This window comes from Athene noctua, chromosome Z (genome assembly GCF_965140245.1).
Source record: "Athene noctua chromosome Z, bAthNoc1.hap1.1, whole genome shotgun sequence".
In the NCBI taxonomy this organism is placed as follows: Eukaryota; Metazoa; Chordata; class Aves; order Strigiformes; family Strigidae; genus Athene; species Athene noctua.
This window is the reverse complement of record NC_134077.1, coordinates 10,725,467-10,740,929: the sequence shown is the minus strand read 5'-3', so window position 1 is coordinate 10,740,929 and position 15,463 is coordinate 10,725,467. Positions and strand designations below refer to the sequence as shown.

The 15,463-nt window shown below is 47.0% G+C and overlaps 1 protein-coding gene across 3 annotated transcripts in view; it reads right to left on the bottom strand.

The window, feature by feature from the left end:
• Positions 1-15,463, bottom strand: part of DNAI1 (dynein axonemal intermediate chain 1) — a 176,684-nt gene that overhangs the window by 23,364 nt on the left and 137,857 nt on the right. For 2 of the 3 annotated variants that reach the window (XM_074932950.1, XM_074932951.1), the window contains one exon: positions 8,702-8,887. In XM_074932950.1, coding sequence (XP_074789051.1) covers positions 8,702-8,887 — 186 coding nt within the window. Of the gene's footprint in view, positions 1-8,701; positions 8,888-15,463 lie in introns of those variants that run through there. The other variant, XM_074932953.1, reaches the window with a different exon arrangement.

The window sequence follows — 15,463 nt, the reverse complement described above, 5'->3', positions numbered from 1 at the left end:
ACATCCTCAGGATGAGCCATCACTTTGGTCTTCAAACACACTTGGAGACTCAAGGGCTGAGCTAACAAGCTTTCCTCTTCCACACGCCTGCTGCAGAGCCAGTGCTCAGCAATAGCTGCACTTCCAAGAGCTGATTGGGGCTCTCTGGCAAAAAAGCAGCTCTTCCTCAGATGACCTGGAGGATAAGCATCCATGTTGCCTCATCAGCAGGCAGCTGTAATCAGTTATGGCAGGGGACTGAGCACCAAATAGCCTCTGCAGAAGAGGCTGCGTGCTGGAAGACTTGCTCTCACACACAGACATTGCTGGGAGAATGAGAGTCTCACAAAAAAGTCTCCCTCACTGGATCTGCCAAAGGCACGCTTTGAAAACATCCTGTTCCCCTGGGCATCCATTTGCCTTTGTACCAGAGCAGAGAACTGGTGATTTCTCAGGATCCTCCAATTTTCTGGAGGGGAATTAAGTCATGTGCATAGAAATGAATTCACAGAAGACAGCTAAAGAAAGAAACGGGGAGGAAAGGCAAGCCAAGCAGACCATGAGGCTGGGCAGTGCCTCTCTTGACATTACATCATGCTGCGCCCACTTGTCTGCCACCACAGCTTTCTGCCAGGGCACTGGGGAAAGCAGAGGCTCCGACTCAAAGAGGAGCTGTGCAAGCCGAACAGGCATATTCAGCCAATCACAGATCTAACCAAAATGAAAGTCCTTTGTAGAAGTGAAGCAGGGCTCTTCCTCATTCATTAGGCATTTCCCAGGACAGGCAGCAATGGGTTTATCAGGCTGCAGAGGAGCAAAGCCTAGGCTGCTGGGGCCTGGGGAGCTTTAGGATGGCAGGCACCAAAGTACAGATACAATCTGTTCACAAGGAAGAGGACACAATGCCTGCAGATGAAACACTTCTTGTAGCAACATAACTGTGCTGGTGTGGAGAAATACAAGGAAAGGAGTAAAATAAGGCCCCACTGAAAACCATCTTGCTTGGCCCAATTCAGATATCAATATTTCAGTTACTCTTGAATACCCAGAAGACAGCAAATCCAATGGACACACACCAGATTTATGTCCAGAGAGAGGCCTTTCTCTCAGTGACTTGACTATTATTGATCACAAAAGACAATCCCCCTAGCATTTTTCTCTATTGAAAAATGGAGAAGCCTTGCATCACTTTCATGGGAAACCCTTTTTATTACACAGATCTTCAAAGGGGAAACTAGAAAGTCAAAGCCAGTCCTCCTGGCTTTGTCAGTGTCCTCCCTGCAGCATGCAGCACCTCACAGGATAAGACTTGTACTTTAGAAATAATTTACAAGTACTACTGAATTTTCTTATAAATGTGAACTTTTCTTGCTCCAGTTGCCAGTGTTTCAATTTAACGTACTAAACACACTTTATCGTGACCACTGGGAACTGACTTCAGCTTAAAATAACTTGTAAATATGCTGACAAACAGAGCGGTCACAGAAAGGGACGTTACATAACAAAAGTAAGGTTGAAGACACGTGGCCAGGAATAGTGAAAAGAAGAGGAACCCCAGGTCTTTGACCTTGGGGTTCAGCAGTTACATAGAGGTCTCTCTTCTCCCTTCACCCAGAAGTTATTTCACAAAAAAAAAAAAAAAAAAGAAAACTGATTTAATGAGAAGATGTAAGTCCTTTATTGCTGGCTTGTTCGAGTTAGCCCTCCCTAACAGTGCTAGCGTCTAAGGTTAGCACATCTGTTCAGGGATCCAGAATTCTTCGTACCTGTCATGTGACACTCTTGGATATCTGGATTTGCTCCATGGAGACACTCTCCTCTGCACAGTGATTATGTCCAGAGTCTCCAGATAAATATCCAAAGGCTTCGGTTCTGCCTAAGAAGGACTGGAGCCTGCCAGCACACAGAGCATCTCCTTTCCCAAGAAACAGCTTTCCAGCACTAAAAAGTCCCCTTATTTTATCTCAGGCTATGCTAGACTGGGAGATAACCTAATGTGGAACGGTGGAGTAATAAGGGATCCTGGGGAGTTGTGAAGGTCTTCCTCCTAATGGGTTTCCCAGCACAGTGGCACGGCAGGAAAGTGTGGCAGGGAAGGAGCAGGCAGAAGGGGCAGAGGAGTCTGCTTTTGTTAGTGCATGTCAGCATTCACTTCAGTATATGTTGATTTACAGTTATGAGTCACAGAACTACATAGCAAAACAGCCGCAGGTCACAAGCAATGCTGCTCACGCCCTGGCAAGCTTCACACAAGCGGTATGGCCTCTCACTGGCCTCAGCATGTGCTAGGACCAGCATATGCCAACAGCGGGGGACAGCGGGAACTGTCAGAGCAACCACCTCCAGCTCTTCCTGCTCCAAGGCAGGCTCAGAGCAACCTGTCCCTACAGATGTGTCTAAAACTTGCTCTTCTTGAAGCAGAAACCCACTCTTCTCCATCACTGGGTTTCTTTCCCATACCAAGGAGTCAACACTGGTGTATTTGTCTTTATATGGCCTACACAAGTGACACAGAAAGCTGTGAACAGGCAGAAATAGGGTGTCACAAGTCCCTGGATTTAACCCACAGTGCTCAGCTCTTTCCCTAACAGTACAGAGAGCAGCTATCTGCAACTAGCCTAACTAACAGGGGAGGGACTGAAAGGAAATCAAAAAGCATTTGTAAATCTCAGAAGAAGCAAAGCCATCAAGCTGCAGGTCAGTTTTTATGAGACCCAAGCTTATTTGTGTGTGCCCCCTTATCAGGGTGCCAATCTGCATCTGGAGGAGGCAGTCCTGGTACAGGCAAGGCACAGCAACACTCAATGCTAAATTTCTCCAGCACTGCTTGTGCTCTGTGATTTTGGGTCAGTGCGCAATTAGCCAGCCCTGAAGAGACACAAGGAAATCGGCCACTGTTCAAACAGCACAGAAGCAACCGTGGGAATCTCAATGAGAGAGGAGCTTTTGCATGAAAACAGAGAGACTGGGAATTGTACCACTAGAACTCAAGTCATTTGGAGAGGCAAGTGCTTTTCTCTCAGAGAGAATGGTATCACACAAGAGCTGTTGAAATAGAAATTTTGGGGACAACATTTACTTCCTTCAGTGCTAAACCACTCACCAGTCCAAGACTGATGTGACCTCAGAGAACGTACCATCTAACCTACAGCTTCCTTCTGTACAGTCCTACACACAGATGGACTGTACCTCCGGGGACAGAAGGAGGGAGTTCAGGCTCGTATTCCTGTGCTGGTTGGTTCATCCCTCATAGTTACTGAAACATCTCCCACAGCTACAGGAAAACACTAAGAACAGGAACAATCTCATGGTCTTTAACTCCTTCAAGTTTCTCCCCATCACCCTAGGTCACAGCAATGCAGGGCTACAAAGCAGCAAAGTTCAGGATCAAACATCCCACTGTCTATTCACACTGTTCTGGCTTAGTACCATCTCTGGACCTGAGTTGCATTCCCCTGAGGCTGGGTATAGGGACAAACCCAGGATCCCTTACTGAGAAAGCACTGTGTGCAGTGGGTGCTGCTGGGGAGTATGGGGAGGAAGCAATTTCAAGCCCAGGAGATAGCAAAGGAGGCAGTGCTGGGGAAGGGGGGATAGACTGAAGAAGAGATTTCAGCCACTCTCTTACTGTCTTCCTAAGACTTCACACACTTCCACCAATCTTCCCCAAATCCCCTTGTCTCTTTCACCTCCTGAAAACTCCAACATCCTCCCATTGTCCATCACAGTCCCTCACTCAAATCCTGACTGATCCCTCACAGACCCTGCCATTAGCTACGGTCAAAGAGCCCAAGTGCTTTAGGGATGGCAAAACTCAGTGCCCCTTCCTTGGCTGAGCAGTTTTGGGCTACATCTGGCTAAAGGCAAAAATCATCAGGGCTGCAACAAGGCAGGGGGGCACACAGAATCCAGAGCCGAACAGTCCCTCTGTGATAAGGCACAGAGGGAGTGGAACAGCTGCCCAGCATATGCACATGGACGGGAAGGCTCAGAGCCACCTGATGCCCCTCTCTTGTCCCAAACTGCTCACAGGCACCCAGTGTTGGACTCTCAGGTGTGTGCCTGCAGCTCCTGACACACGTGCAGCCCTGTCGCTGTGTCTTGGGATGGGTGAGCAGCTGTGTTCCCCTTCCCACTCCACTCATGCCCAGATAGACCCTGTCAGCCAGGATTTACTGCCTGGGTAGTAACTTGATTGTCCCCAAGGGACAGAGAAAGAGGTGACTTGCATGTGAAGAAACCAGTAGCAGGAAGAGAAACTGAGATAATCATTCTAGATAATCCAAGATAAATATCCAAGACAAGCATCAGGCCAAGAAGCTGGCTGCCTCCCTGGCTGTCAGCCTGGATACTGGCCAATAAATTTGCCTTAGCCTCAGCAAATATTGTATTGTAACCTTTTTTTGACCTGATTTCTTTTCTTCTTCCACTCTGCTGTGGTATCCCAACATTTCCAAAAACTCTTCACACTTTTTTGACTATCTTCTGCTTACTTTTGGCATTGATAGGGGCTGTGCCAGGCTAGTTTAGCAGTTTTTTAAAAACAAACCAAAGCCCATGAGTAGCTACATTCTTCTGACTGTGATGACAAAATGCTTTAATTTCTTCCAACCCTCGAATGAAACCCGGAAGGCTTACTAATTAAACAGCTCTGCCCCAAACTTATTCTTCTTACAGCAATGCTTCCCTCGGGTGAACTCAACCACCAAGGTCATTACAAATTAGGAATGATACTTTATTAGTTAAACAATTCCTGCCTGACAACCACTGCAATATTTAAGGAGCACTTGGAGTCCAAAAGTGGCTTGGATGACAGCAGAGAGCTACTTGTTCCTATTGCTGAACCTTTAAATACTGCAAGCATTTCTACCCCACCTCTGAGCTCTAAGAAGGACCCAACTAGTTTCACCAGGTCTTCTTGCACAGGACAGCATCTGCTGGTGTGAGCTTTCTGCCCAAGGAGGGCTGGGTGGTTAAGGAGATGGGTGTTTGGCATGGTCAATGCAGGAGCAATGCAGATGGAGGTTTGATTGCAAACCCACCTTCAGCAAACTCTGCTCTCTGCCTCGTGGTTGGTCTTCCCACAAGGTTTGGGTTCAGCTGTCTTTGACCCACCCACCCTCCATGTCTCCAGGATCTTGGAGCTGGTGCTTAGCAGTTGGGTAGTGTGTTCCCAGAAGACTCACACAATCTAGACACAACAGCAAAAGACACATAAAACCTCTACCAGGATCATATCTCATGGAAATAAATACAGCTCATTGCCTCGGGACAAGGGGATGTCTGTCCCACTCCAGAGAGTTCCGCTTGTGGGGCTAGGGAGGGCTCCAGGACCCAAATCACCAGGGCAAAGAAACGCACTGTGCTTGGCACACCCTCTGTGCACACAGATGTGCCCTTGACACAACTGTCTGATAGGTGGCAGAGCCCCTGTCATCAGCTTCCTCTCAACAAGAAATACACCTTTCTGCCACTAAATGATATAGGAGACCAAAACTCACAGGGAGTTTTAGGCATTTTTGGAAGCTTTTACTGTGTGTCTTGGTGAAAGTCACTTCTGAAAATGCCACCTGAGTGCTTTCAAAAAGTTCCTGCCTTGGCATATTTGTTCTGCTAAGTCTTCATAAATGAGGCTGTGCTAACACCACTGACAGCAAAACTTGGGAGTATTAAATAATACTTCTTAAATATCCCAAAGTGGTTTACAAACATAAATTAATTAAGATGCAGATCAACCCTGCGAATTATTTAAAGAGTTCCCCTCCTCACTCAAGGACACAAAGAGAGGAATGAACCAAGGTCTGACAAGAACCCAGGAGTCCTTACACTCCCTATTTCTGCTTATCTACCTCACTGGCTTTAACTAACAGGCAAACCAGAATAAATTCAGAATGGCTGAAATCCCACCGGGACTAAGTTAGCTCAGTATCTCTTGGTAAGCCCTACGTTGTAAGCCCAGTGACAGCCAAGGAAACTGCAGAATATGGAGCAGACAGCACCGCACCTATTTTAGGGGAAGAAAAGGGTTTAGAATGACATGTGGCTATTAAGAGCTCTCTCATAAAAGGGTGATAAGTCTGCTAGTCACACCTGTCAAAAGCAGCCGTCCCAGCTGTGTGGGAAGACGGTGAAGAAGTTTCACGGGCAAACTCCTGTGACACTGGTGTGAAACAGAATGGCAGTGGGACCTGGATGAGCCCCTGGCTGCCTTGTCCCATTGGTACCCTGAGTTCTGCCACACCTCAACAAAAGGCACCTTACCATCTCCAAAGAAGCTGACAGAAGCAAGACCAGGCAGCTGAGCTCACAGATGTTGGTGTTGGTGTGAAGGCCCCAACCTCCAGACGCACTGGCCATGACTTGTCTTTCTGGGTGTTGGACAGGTTTCCCCACTGGGGTCTGCAGGGATCAAGTGCTGGAGAGAACAGACTGGAGTACCCAAGTACCAAGCCAGGCACAAACAGGTTTCTGTATTTGCAAGGAAATGGATGGGATGCCAGGACTCCTCTGCATATGGATATTCTGTGACGGTTAACTTGACTTTGAAACTCCCGGAAAAGAAGGAGATGTGAAGTCATTTTACAGAGGAAAGCTGGCTGCACAGGATAAAGGTTTAAAGAGCATGTCATCTTGATCTTCAGATGAGCCAGGATCAATACCCTGGAAGTACATTTGACTCCCCAGAGTGAGATGATACTCTGCTGAACACGGCTGGAGGCTTGCTGCTAACCAAGGACACGAGGACTGCTGCTGGCACAGAAAGGAGGTGGACAGGAGAATGCAGTGGATGGCATTTCCTGCTATGCCAGGGCTTGACTTCCATCTGTTAAAGCACCCTCTCACAGCAGCTAAACCTCCTGACCACAGGGTCCTGGACACAGGCATTTGATGCAGCAGATGCCACATCAGCTATGAAAGATGAGCTCACTTGTCCAGTTGTGGTACTGAAAGGCTGCTGAGCTAGCTGGGCCGTATCTGCCACCTTACCACTACACTGCATGTCATCTGTTTTAAATTCTCATCTCTTTCAGAAAAGAGTTTGCCATAGCCAGGGGACCTGCACACATCACTAGCCACGCCTTAACATCCGTCCTTCTCTGCATGTGCAAGAAACATTCAGTGTTTAGTGTCCTTTCAAATCTAACCAAGCAAGCAGAAGACAGATAGTTTAATAACATCAGAGCAGCAGAGTCCATTTCCATCCCATTTATACGTTGCCTGGGATATGGTACCTATTGGTTTAAGGTCAGTAATAAGTGATTGAGCCACTCCTGAACTCACACAGTTTAAACTGCTTTGTCAACAACATACAATTTGCCTCTGAGGAAAGTTGACAAAGGGAGATGATGACATTCATTCCTGCACGGAGGGCTGCTGCTGGACACCAGGAGTGGAAGGAGACATTCGAATTCATTCTCACCCACAGCACAGTATTGCTGGGTGCTGCTCAGCCCACAGCTGGGGTGTGGAGGAGAGCATCCATTTTTTACATGTGTGTGACCCATCGCCACCACTGAACCCTTGTGCAGCCAGGGTCCATGGCAGACACTGCTTGCCCACGCCAGGAAGGACTCATAAAGCAACCAGGAAATTTGTCTTGAGCCAAGCTGATGACAGCCCTGCGAGCCTGCATGGTGTCTGGCTGTGGTTTCATTGGAAATAGAAAAGAGTAAAGCGTATGAGACATTCTCCTCCACACCTCCTGCACCCAGCCCCAAGTAGACTGCCACACTACTGTGTTTTCTATGCCCTGTCAGCACAGGGAAGATTCACATTTCCAGTGGTGTCTGGCTGAAGAAACTTTTTAAAAATCAGAAGGCTCTGGAGTGGCATCAAGGTGATTAGTTCCTGGCCAAAGACCCTGCCTAACAGAGTGCGTTTGTAGAGGGGTATATAAATAAAAGATAATCATCCTGAGAGATTGCTTTCTTGGATCAGTTCTAAAAAGCTTGAAACTGAGAAAGCTCCACTAAATAAGAGACAACTGGATATGAGAATTACCTGGGCTCAGAAAAGACACTGCGCTTACAGCCATTCAGCTCATAGATGAATGAAGCCCAGAAAGAAAGTCTAGTAAAGGATCAATTTGGGAGAGAGAGGTCATCATCCTTTATGACTGGCCCTCATGGCTGTGTGGGAAAAGGGGCTTCACCAACTCAGAGGCACATGCATGTCCTTGCTGTCACTTGAGCAAGGATCCCAAGTCTTCTCACAAATTAAATACAGTGCTTTCTCAAGAAGAGATGACACAGTGGACATGGGACAGGTTCTGATAACTCAGAAGCTCAAAGACAGGCAGAATAGGCTCTGTGGGATCACTCAGGAAGGAGTTGAGACCTCCTTTACTTAGTTTCAAGGAGTTTTGCAAATAAAACTCAAAGCTCAGAAAAGATATGAGCTTTGGGAAACAAATGAACCTCTGCAGAGCTTCTGGGCTTGTCTAGACCATGGTGAGAAAGTACTCACAGACAGCAAACTCCTTTCCCACCAGTCCCCACTTCTGTCCAGGAGTGAACTGAGCCTTCCTCCTCATACAGAAACAGAGGCAGCAATCCAACATCCCAGACATCCTACCCAAAAGGCTTGAGATAATCTTAAGCACCTTGATAGTAAGATCAGCTTTGCCAACATCTTTGCACAGAAGGAGAGGAGACCCTTGATAAGGTATGACGGGATCTGCTGTGTTTGGTACCTCCATTAGGGGAATGCAGGTCCTCCTTACCTTAGGCATCCTGCGCAGATTTGGAGAGAGCTTCAAGGAGGTAACGTGGCCTCGTTCATCTCCAACGATGATAACAGGGTAGACAGGGTTAAACTGGATATGGGTTATTTTATTTTTCTTCTTGGCCACCACTAGCTGGGTGCAGAGAGCTTCATACTTATTAATGCTTAGATCAAACACATGGGCCTGGGGAAAAAAGGCAAAGAACACAAAAGGGATTAATCAGGCAAGAACATCACGAAGCAGCAGAATGATGGTTGGACAAATCAGAGAGAAAATGGTCCCATGGAAAGGCAGCTTCAGCACACAATTACCATCTGCTGTCAGGGCCTTTGTCCTCTTTAAGTAAGCAGTGTGCAGAAGCTGCCTACTGCTTTTGAGGGACTGTCCCCCTCCTGAGGGGACTCATGGAGCAAGGACTAGTTCCCTGCTGTGGGTGCAAGGTCTCTCCAAGACCCTTGGCAAGGCTCCAGATGATCCAGGCTGGAGACGGCTCAGAGCCAGCATTGCTAACTCCACAGGTCTTAATCTCCCTTCTCAGCGCTGCAAGTAACGAGACAACCAGGTGTTCAATCAGAGTCTAACACAGATTGATGTACAAAGCAGGGAATGCTGTCAGAAATACTTATTACCCCTTATTGCAGAGCTTTCCAACATTTCCAGCTTAATAATAACATTAAAGACTCAAGCCAGTAATTAATAGGGAAGTGATGGGAACATGGACAGTATGATTAAGGGCATACCCTGAGGTAAAGCCAGGGAAGCACAAGCAAATGCACAACACAGGCAGCCCAGTCCGCCTGCTTTGAATGCTATCTATGCCTGCACACATGTCCTCCCACAGCAGGGAGAAGTACCAGCTAAAGACTGGCCAAATGGGAAAGGTGAGGATGGAGTGAGACAGACATGAGGCCCCGCTCAGGTGGGATTCCCACTGACACGGACCTCAGACCTATGGCACTGATACAGCAGTGTTAACTGTGTGTTAACATTATCTCCCAGTCACTGGAGTTAGCTCCCATCATTGTTACAACCTGCAAAGGCTAATAGAACACGGCATACCTCTTCCCCAGTGCCGAAGAGACCAGTCTCCGGCATGTTGGACCTTGAATCCCCGTGGAGACTTTCAGCCTTATGTTTCTTTTCCCTTTTCTGTCTTCAGAAAAACTAAGGAAGGGAATATTTTATGCTAACAAGTATGGTGGGAATATGGGGGAAATTAGGACTGAACTACTTGTACATCTCCTGCCAGCTGTATCTTGTTTACCAGCACTTAGGAGACAGATGAGACATCTTATTTCAACATTGTGCCATGCTCACAATTTGAATCTAGGAATTATCTGAAATCAGAGAGTGTTACCCTATAAAAGCTTATTCCAAAGAGCACGGAAGATTTTGTATCAAATCAGTACATGTACATTCCCATCACCCCACCAGTGAGTTGGTGAATTTTATCTGAATCCGTATACAGCAAAGAGCTGGGCAATGTGCAAGAACACGTCCCAGGCACTCTCATGAGCTGTTGTGTCTTTGTAGCACTCAACATCTAGCAATTTGTGATGTCCTTGGTCCGGGCAGGAGCACCATGCAAAGGTTTTACAGATGCAGAAAACAAGATGAGGAAGACTCCCTCCAGACTGAAGTAAAATAAGACTTTTCCAGATGGGGAATAGCTTGAAAAGTGAACAGGGTTCTCAGACATATTTTGAACAAAACCATGACAGTATAATTCAAGAAGGGAATTCGAAACAGCAAGCACAGATGAGAATCTGCAGTTTGGAGAGTCCTGACCAAGTGTCTTGGTTTTGGCTGGGGTAAAGCTAATTGGGTTTTTTTTCCTTCCTTCTTAGTAACTAGAATAGTGCTGTGTTTTGGATTCAGTATGGGATTTGATATGAAAAGAATGTTGATAATGTACTGACGTTTTCAGTTGTTGCTCAGAAATCCAGGGCTTTTCAACTTCTCACAGCCTGCAAGTGCACAGGTACACAAGAAGCTGGGGGAGGGGGGGGCACAGCTAAAAGAACAGACCCCAGATGGCCAGTGTAATATACCGTATCACCTAATGTCATGCTCAGAGTATAGAGAAGTGTTGGTTGGGAAGCTGCACTCGGGTGTTTGGGATGGTGGTTTCAGTTTCAGGATTCTCTGGAATCACAAGCTGGGAATGGGCTGGGCATTAGTCAGGGGGTGGTGAGCAATCACATTGTGCATTAATCGTTTCTATTTCGTATTATTACTATTGTTATCATCATTATTATTTTTATTTTATTTTATTTCAATCATTAAATTGTTTTCATCTCAACCTCCGAGTCTCCTTACCCGTTCCCTGGGGGTGGGGGAGGGTGAGCGAGTGGCTGTGTGGTGTTTGGCTGCCAGCCGGGTTTAAACCACAGCACTAGTCAGCAGAAGTATAGGTGGAAAAAAAGATTTCATTCTTATCTGCTCAAAATATCAGATGCCAGAATTAAATTCTGAATCTAGACCTGACACTTGAGGTCCCACAGTCCAGCCAAGGTAATCCCAATTTCCTGCCTCTAGACATAAATAAAGGTGGCTGTCCTGGCTTGTACTTTATGCCTGTTGTCTTACTATCTCTGAAAAGGAACAAGCTCTCTTTCAAGCATTATCAGCTCCCCATGACCCATACTCACCGAAGATTTAATTTCTTGCCTCACAGAATACATTTTTATTAATTTAAGGGCATGATTCAGCCACCTCCCCACTCCTCCCAGTGGTGCAAGATCAATGCTTAGTAGCCCGAGAGCCTGGGAAATGCCCACTGCTTGAGTAGCATCAGTTAATCTAGCAAAAAAAAGCAACATGGAATTTGTGGGCAAGTTTCTTCTTGGCAGCCAGGTCTGCACTGCTGTTCCATGTATGTATCACACTTGCACACACTACCCAGCAGTGCAGGGAAGAAAGATGGGATGTCTGAAGGCTCAGTGCGGAGCAATGCAAATTACTCTGGGTGAGGCTGTTTTTCAAAAATGTCAGTGACAGCCCAGACAAGCACAATGCCTGGGACAAGAACGTGAAATCATCAGCAATGTGGAGAAGGTCAAAAGCAAACAAGTTTATGAATGTTCCTACTATAAAGCTCCTCTTTTATGAGCTTCTAAACAAATGGGCTTGTTTCCCTTTGCCAAGGGAATCATGGAAAAGAACAAACTATTTCAGTTCTTCAGCTGGAAACATCAGCCTCATATCAGCTGTCAGATGCTCCAGATGGAGGGGTGGGCCACAGGCGTTAGGAAGGACTTCAGAGGCTTTGATTTAGAGGTTTACAGGCACTCTTGGGAGAGAGGGAAATGGGGTCAGACCAAGGCTGTTATTGGTGCTTTGGAAGTAACCTGAAAGGAGCACAGGGCTTCCCACAACACCTGAGGCAGCTTAAAAGTGCTGTAAAGCAGCAGAGCTGCATGTGACCAGCAGCATCTGCTGATCTGCCTGGGGCTTGGGGCAGGGTTTTCTGCTCAAAGGATAGGAAACTGAAAACCTCTCTTTTGAGGCTCCTAGTCCTATGAGCTGCCCTGCTGGCTCAGGTCCTGGGATTAAGGATTATGGAGTAGGATCCAGTTGGATTTCCCACCCCAGGGACTCACCAACAGCACACAGCTGCTCTCCATCCCACTGCCTCGGTGGCCCCTTTCCCTCCGGAATATAGATCACTGCTTGCACACAAAGGCAGCCTCTCAGGTCTTGCAAGATGAGGCCTCCCCAAGTATATGATGCAGAGAAGTGCAACCACAACCCACACAAATGCCAACCATCCCCACATGTGATTTGAGTAACAGATTCATGGGGAGCCAGGATGACCAGAGCCAGAAACACATGCAAACCCTCTCCGTGGAGAGCAGGTGCCTCCATAGGGCACCTTTCTTCTCAGGGCAGGCACTCACTCATCCAGCAAGCACCCGTATGAGAGCTGCTACCCAGATACTGTCAGGCAGCTGGTGCAAATTGGCATTTTAATAACTTTCCACTTGTGGCAGACAAGCATATTTGCTGACACGCAATATGTCATGTTGTCCTGGGCTCCTACAGCTCACAGGGCAGGCCTGCTTCCACCCATCTGGACCCCACTGCCTCACTCAGTACCATAGCATCACCCAGACTTTAACCTCCAGCAACACAGCAAGGCAGCGATGCTTGTCAGAATGTGACACTTCACAGTTCAATGAATCCATGGGAAACACAGTAACTTGCCCAGGGTCCCTAAAGCAGAAAGTCTAACTCTGATGGGAAGACAGCATACAGCAACACAGCAGTGTGGTGCCCTGTGCTGGGACACCAGCTTGAGTTTTAATGGTGCTGAGAGCTGTGTAGGAATGAAAAGCACGTCAAAGCAGCGTCCTTGTCAGAGCTTACAAACCAGCGACAGTCTCCCTGTGAATAGCCCCCTCTTCCCTGCCAGCTCTGCATGCCATTTCTCACGTTGCCTAGACTGGTTCCAGTACTTCCCTCCCTGGAGGTGCTGAGACCTAGGGCCACCATACTCAACCAGGAGCACTTTAGAAACCACAGAGTGAAGGTTTCAAATCTCTGATTTTCAGGCTCAAAAAGTGTTTCCACTGTGGCGCATGTCCCCAGAGAGGGAGCTGGAGCCTCCTGACAATAAACTTGCTTTTATCACATACCTTCTGCAGATTCTTAGAAGGAAATCAGGGACTTCAGGGTCTGCAGTCCTGCTGCTTGCAGACCACAGCAGACACCTTCATTCTTTCTGTTAATAAGCATCCAGATAATGAGAAAGGGCATTTCAGTTCTTTTGTTACAGAGTCCAAAGGAACAGTAAGTGGCCGCTTCTTTAGAGGGACATAAATCAAGACTCCAAGAACAAGAAACCTGAGGAGAGGCTCAGAGAATGAGATAAAAGAAATCTGAAAACGTCTGAAATCGGAAAGTGCAAGAACTCACCTTTGCTTCCTGCAGCTAAGCTGCAGATCACCAGGGAGAATAAAGCATGGGGCAGTAATCAATGACTCCAACAGCTATTTTATTTATGGTCCCTGTAAAACTGCGTGCCCACCCCAAGAAAGTGCAGAAGGGCATGTACCAACCTCTAAATGATACCCAGGCTATTGAGCTAAGTAGTTCCTTGAAGCATGGGGATTTATGAGCTGGCATCAACAACTATCTAAAGAAACTTCAACTCACAATACCGAAGTACCGGACAGTCTGATGGTTGATAGGTCAGGCAGATACTCAAAGCAACCTTCTCCTTGATGGAAGCAACTCTGGTAAGTCAGTAGCCCCTGAAAAGGAGCACTGAATTTAAGCAGATGACCAGTTATCTGAGATGGGATCAGATGAATCCTGCAGTCACTGTCTGATGCTTTTTATTCAATAAGAACATTTTAAAATTACCATCAGGGTAACCACAGAGCCTCCACGCTTGATGTACAGGCAATAATGGATCTAACTCTGCTGTGTTACAGTTGAAGAAAATATTTGACACAAATGAGCTGCTTTGATGCCTAACTCTTAAACAGTCAGAGAAGAAATCCAACTCAGTTGCCCCCAGACCAACAGCTCCTCCATCTATGAATCACGCAAATATATTCCACCTCTCAAAATCCAGCAGTTCTCCACTGAGGCTCTGCACGACTGCTCTGTAAGCACGGCACAGTGCATGTCCAAAGCTATAATGTTGCTCCAATCTCGAAACACATTCAGAGTTTTGAATGTCTCATTTCCCCCCACCCGCTCTGCAAAGTGCACTTACAGTCTGAAAATCAGCCCAGGCTCATCTGCTCAGCAGCTCTGAGGTGATTTGGACCCTCTGTCCTTCCATTACACTGCCACCCTCCGCCCTGCAGCACAGCAGCCTCACAAGCCCAGGGAGAGAAATTCCAGGGGATCTGGGGGAGAGCTGAACCCTCCAAACAGCACCACCTGAAAGCAACCAACTTCTCTGTCAGCAGAACAAACTACTTGACTTTTGTGGCCCATGAAGAAGGGAACTGAAGAGCTACTTTGATCTACCCTGTCTTTATTGCATGCCTTGACCACACACTGGGTCTGTGGTGGCTGCAGCATTTGCTGTCCTTCTCTTCCAGGCTTGCAAGCCTTCATTCCCCAGCAGTGGTCTGGGCAATGCTAGCATGTTCAAAAACAACCTGATGGCAACCAGAACCAAGGCTGAAGGGAAATATATATGTATGTAAGAACAAGGCAGATGTACCTGGTAACTTGGCAACAAAGAATAAAATCAGTGCAAGAGCAAAAGGTGAGGGATAATTTAATATCATGCTGCCCTTTACCAGTTGACATCTTTCACTGCTTCATTTTCACTGTGCTTGTGATGGATTTACCTCATTTTCTTGACTGAATCATGATACCTCCTCCATTTGCAAACTCCACAGATGATTTGTTTCAAACTCTCATGTAATATATTTAACAAGTGGGCAGGCCACTCCCAGCCCTGTCTAGCACCAAGACAGCTGCTGGAGCATCCTAAAGGCTCTGGGCAGGCAGGGCGGGCGCAGCTTACATCAAAACCAAGCTGCCATGCAGTGGAGGCCTTCCTGTGAATGATTTCTATACTCCCACTTCAGCCAGAACAGCCTCCAATAGTTAATTTTCTCTAGGAGGACATATTCAAGTTACAAATAAGGGTTGTAAGACAGTCCTTGGTCCCTCTGACACCCGGGGCCATCAGTGGCTTGGCAGGGTGAAAGACCTGGCTCAGAAAGCATTCACTGCCTCCCTGTTTCTGTAGTGATGACAGAGGAATGCTGGTCCTCAGCTGCCCCTATA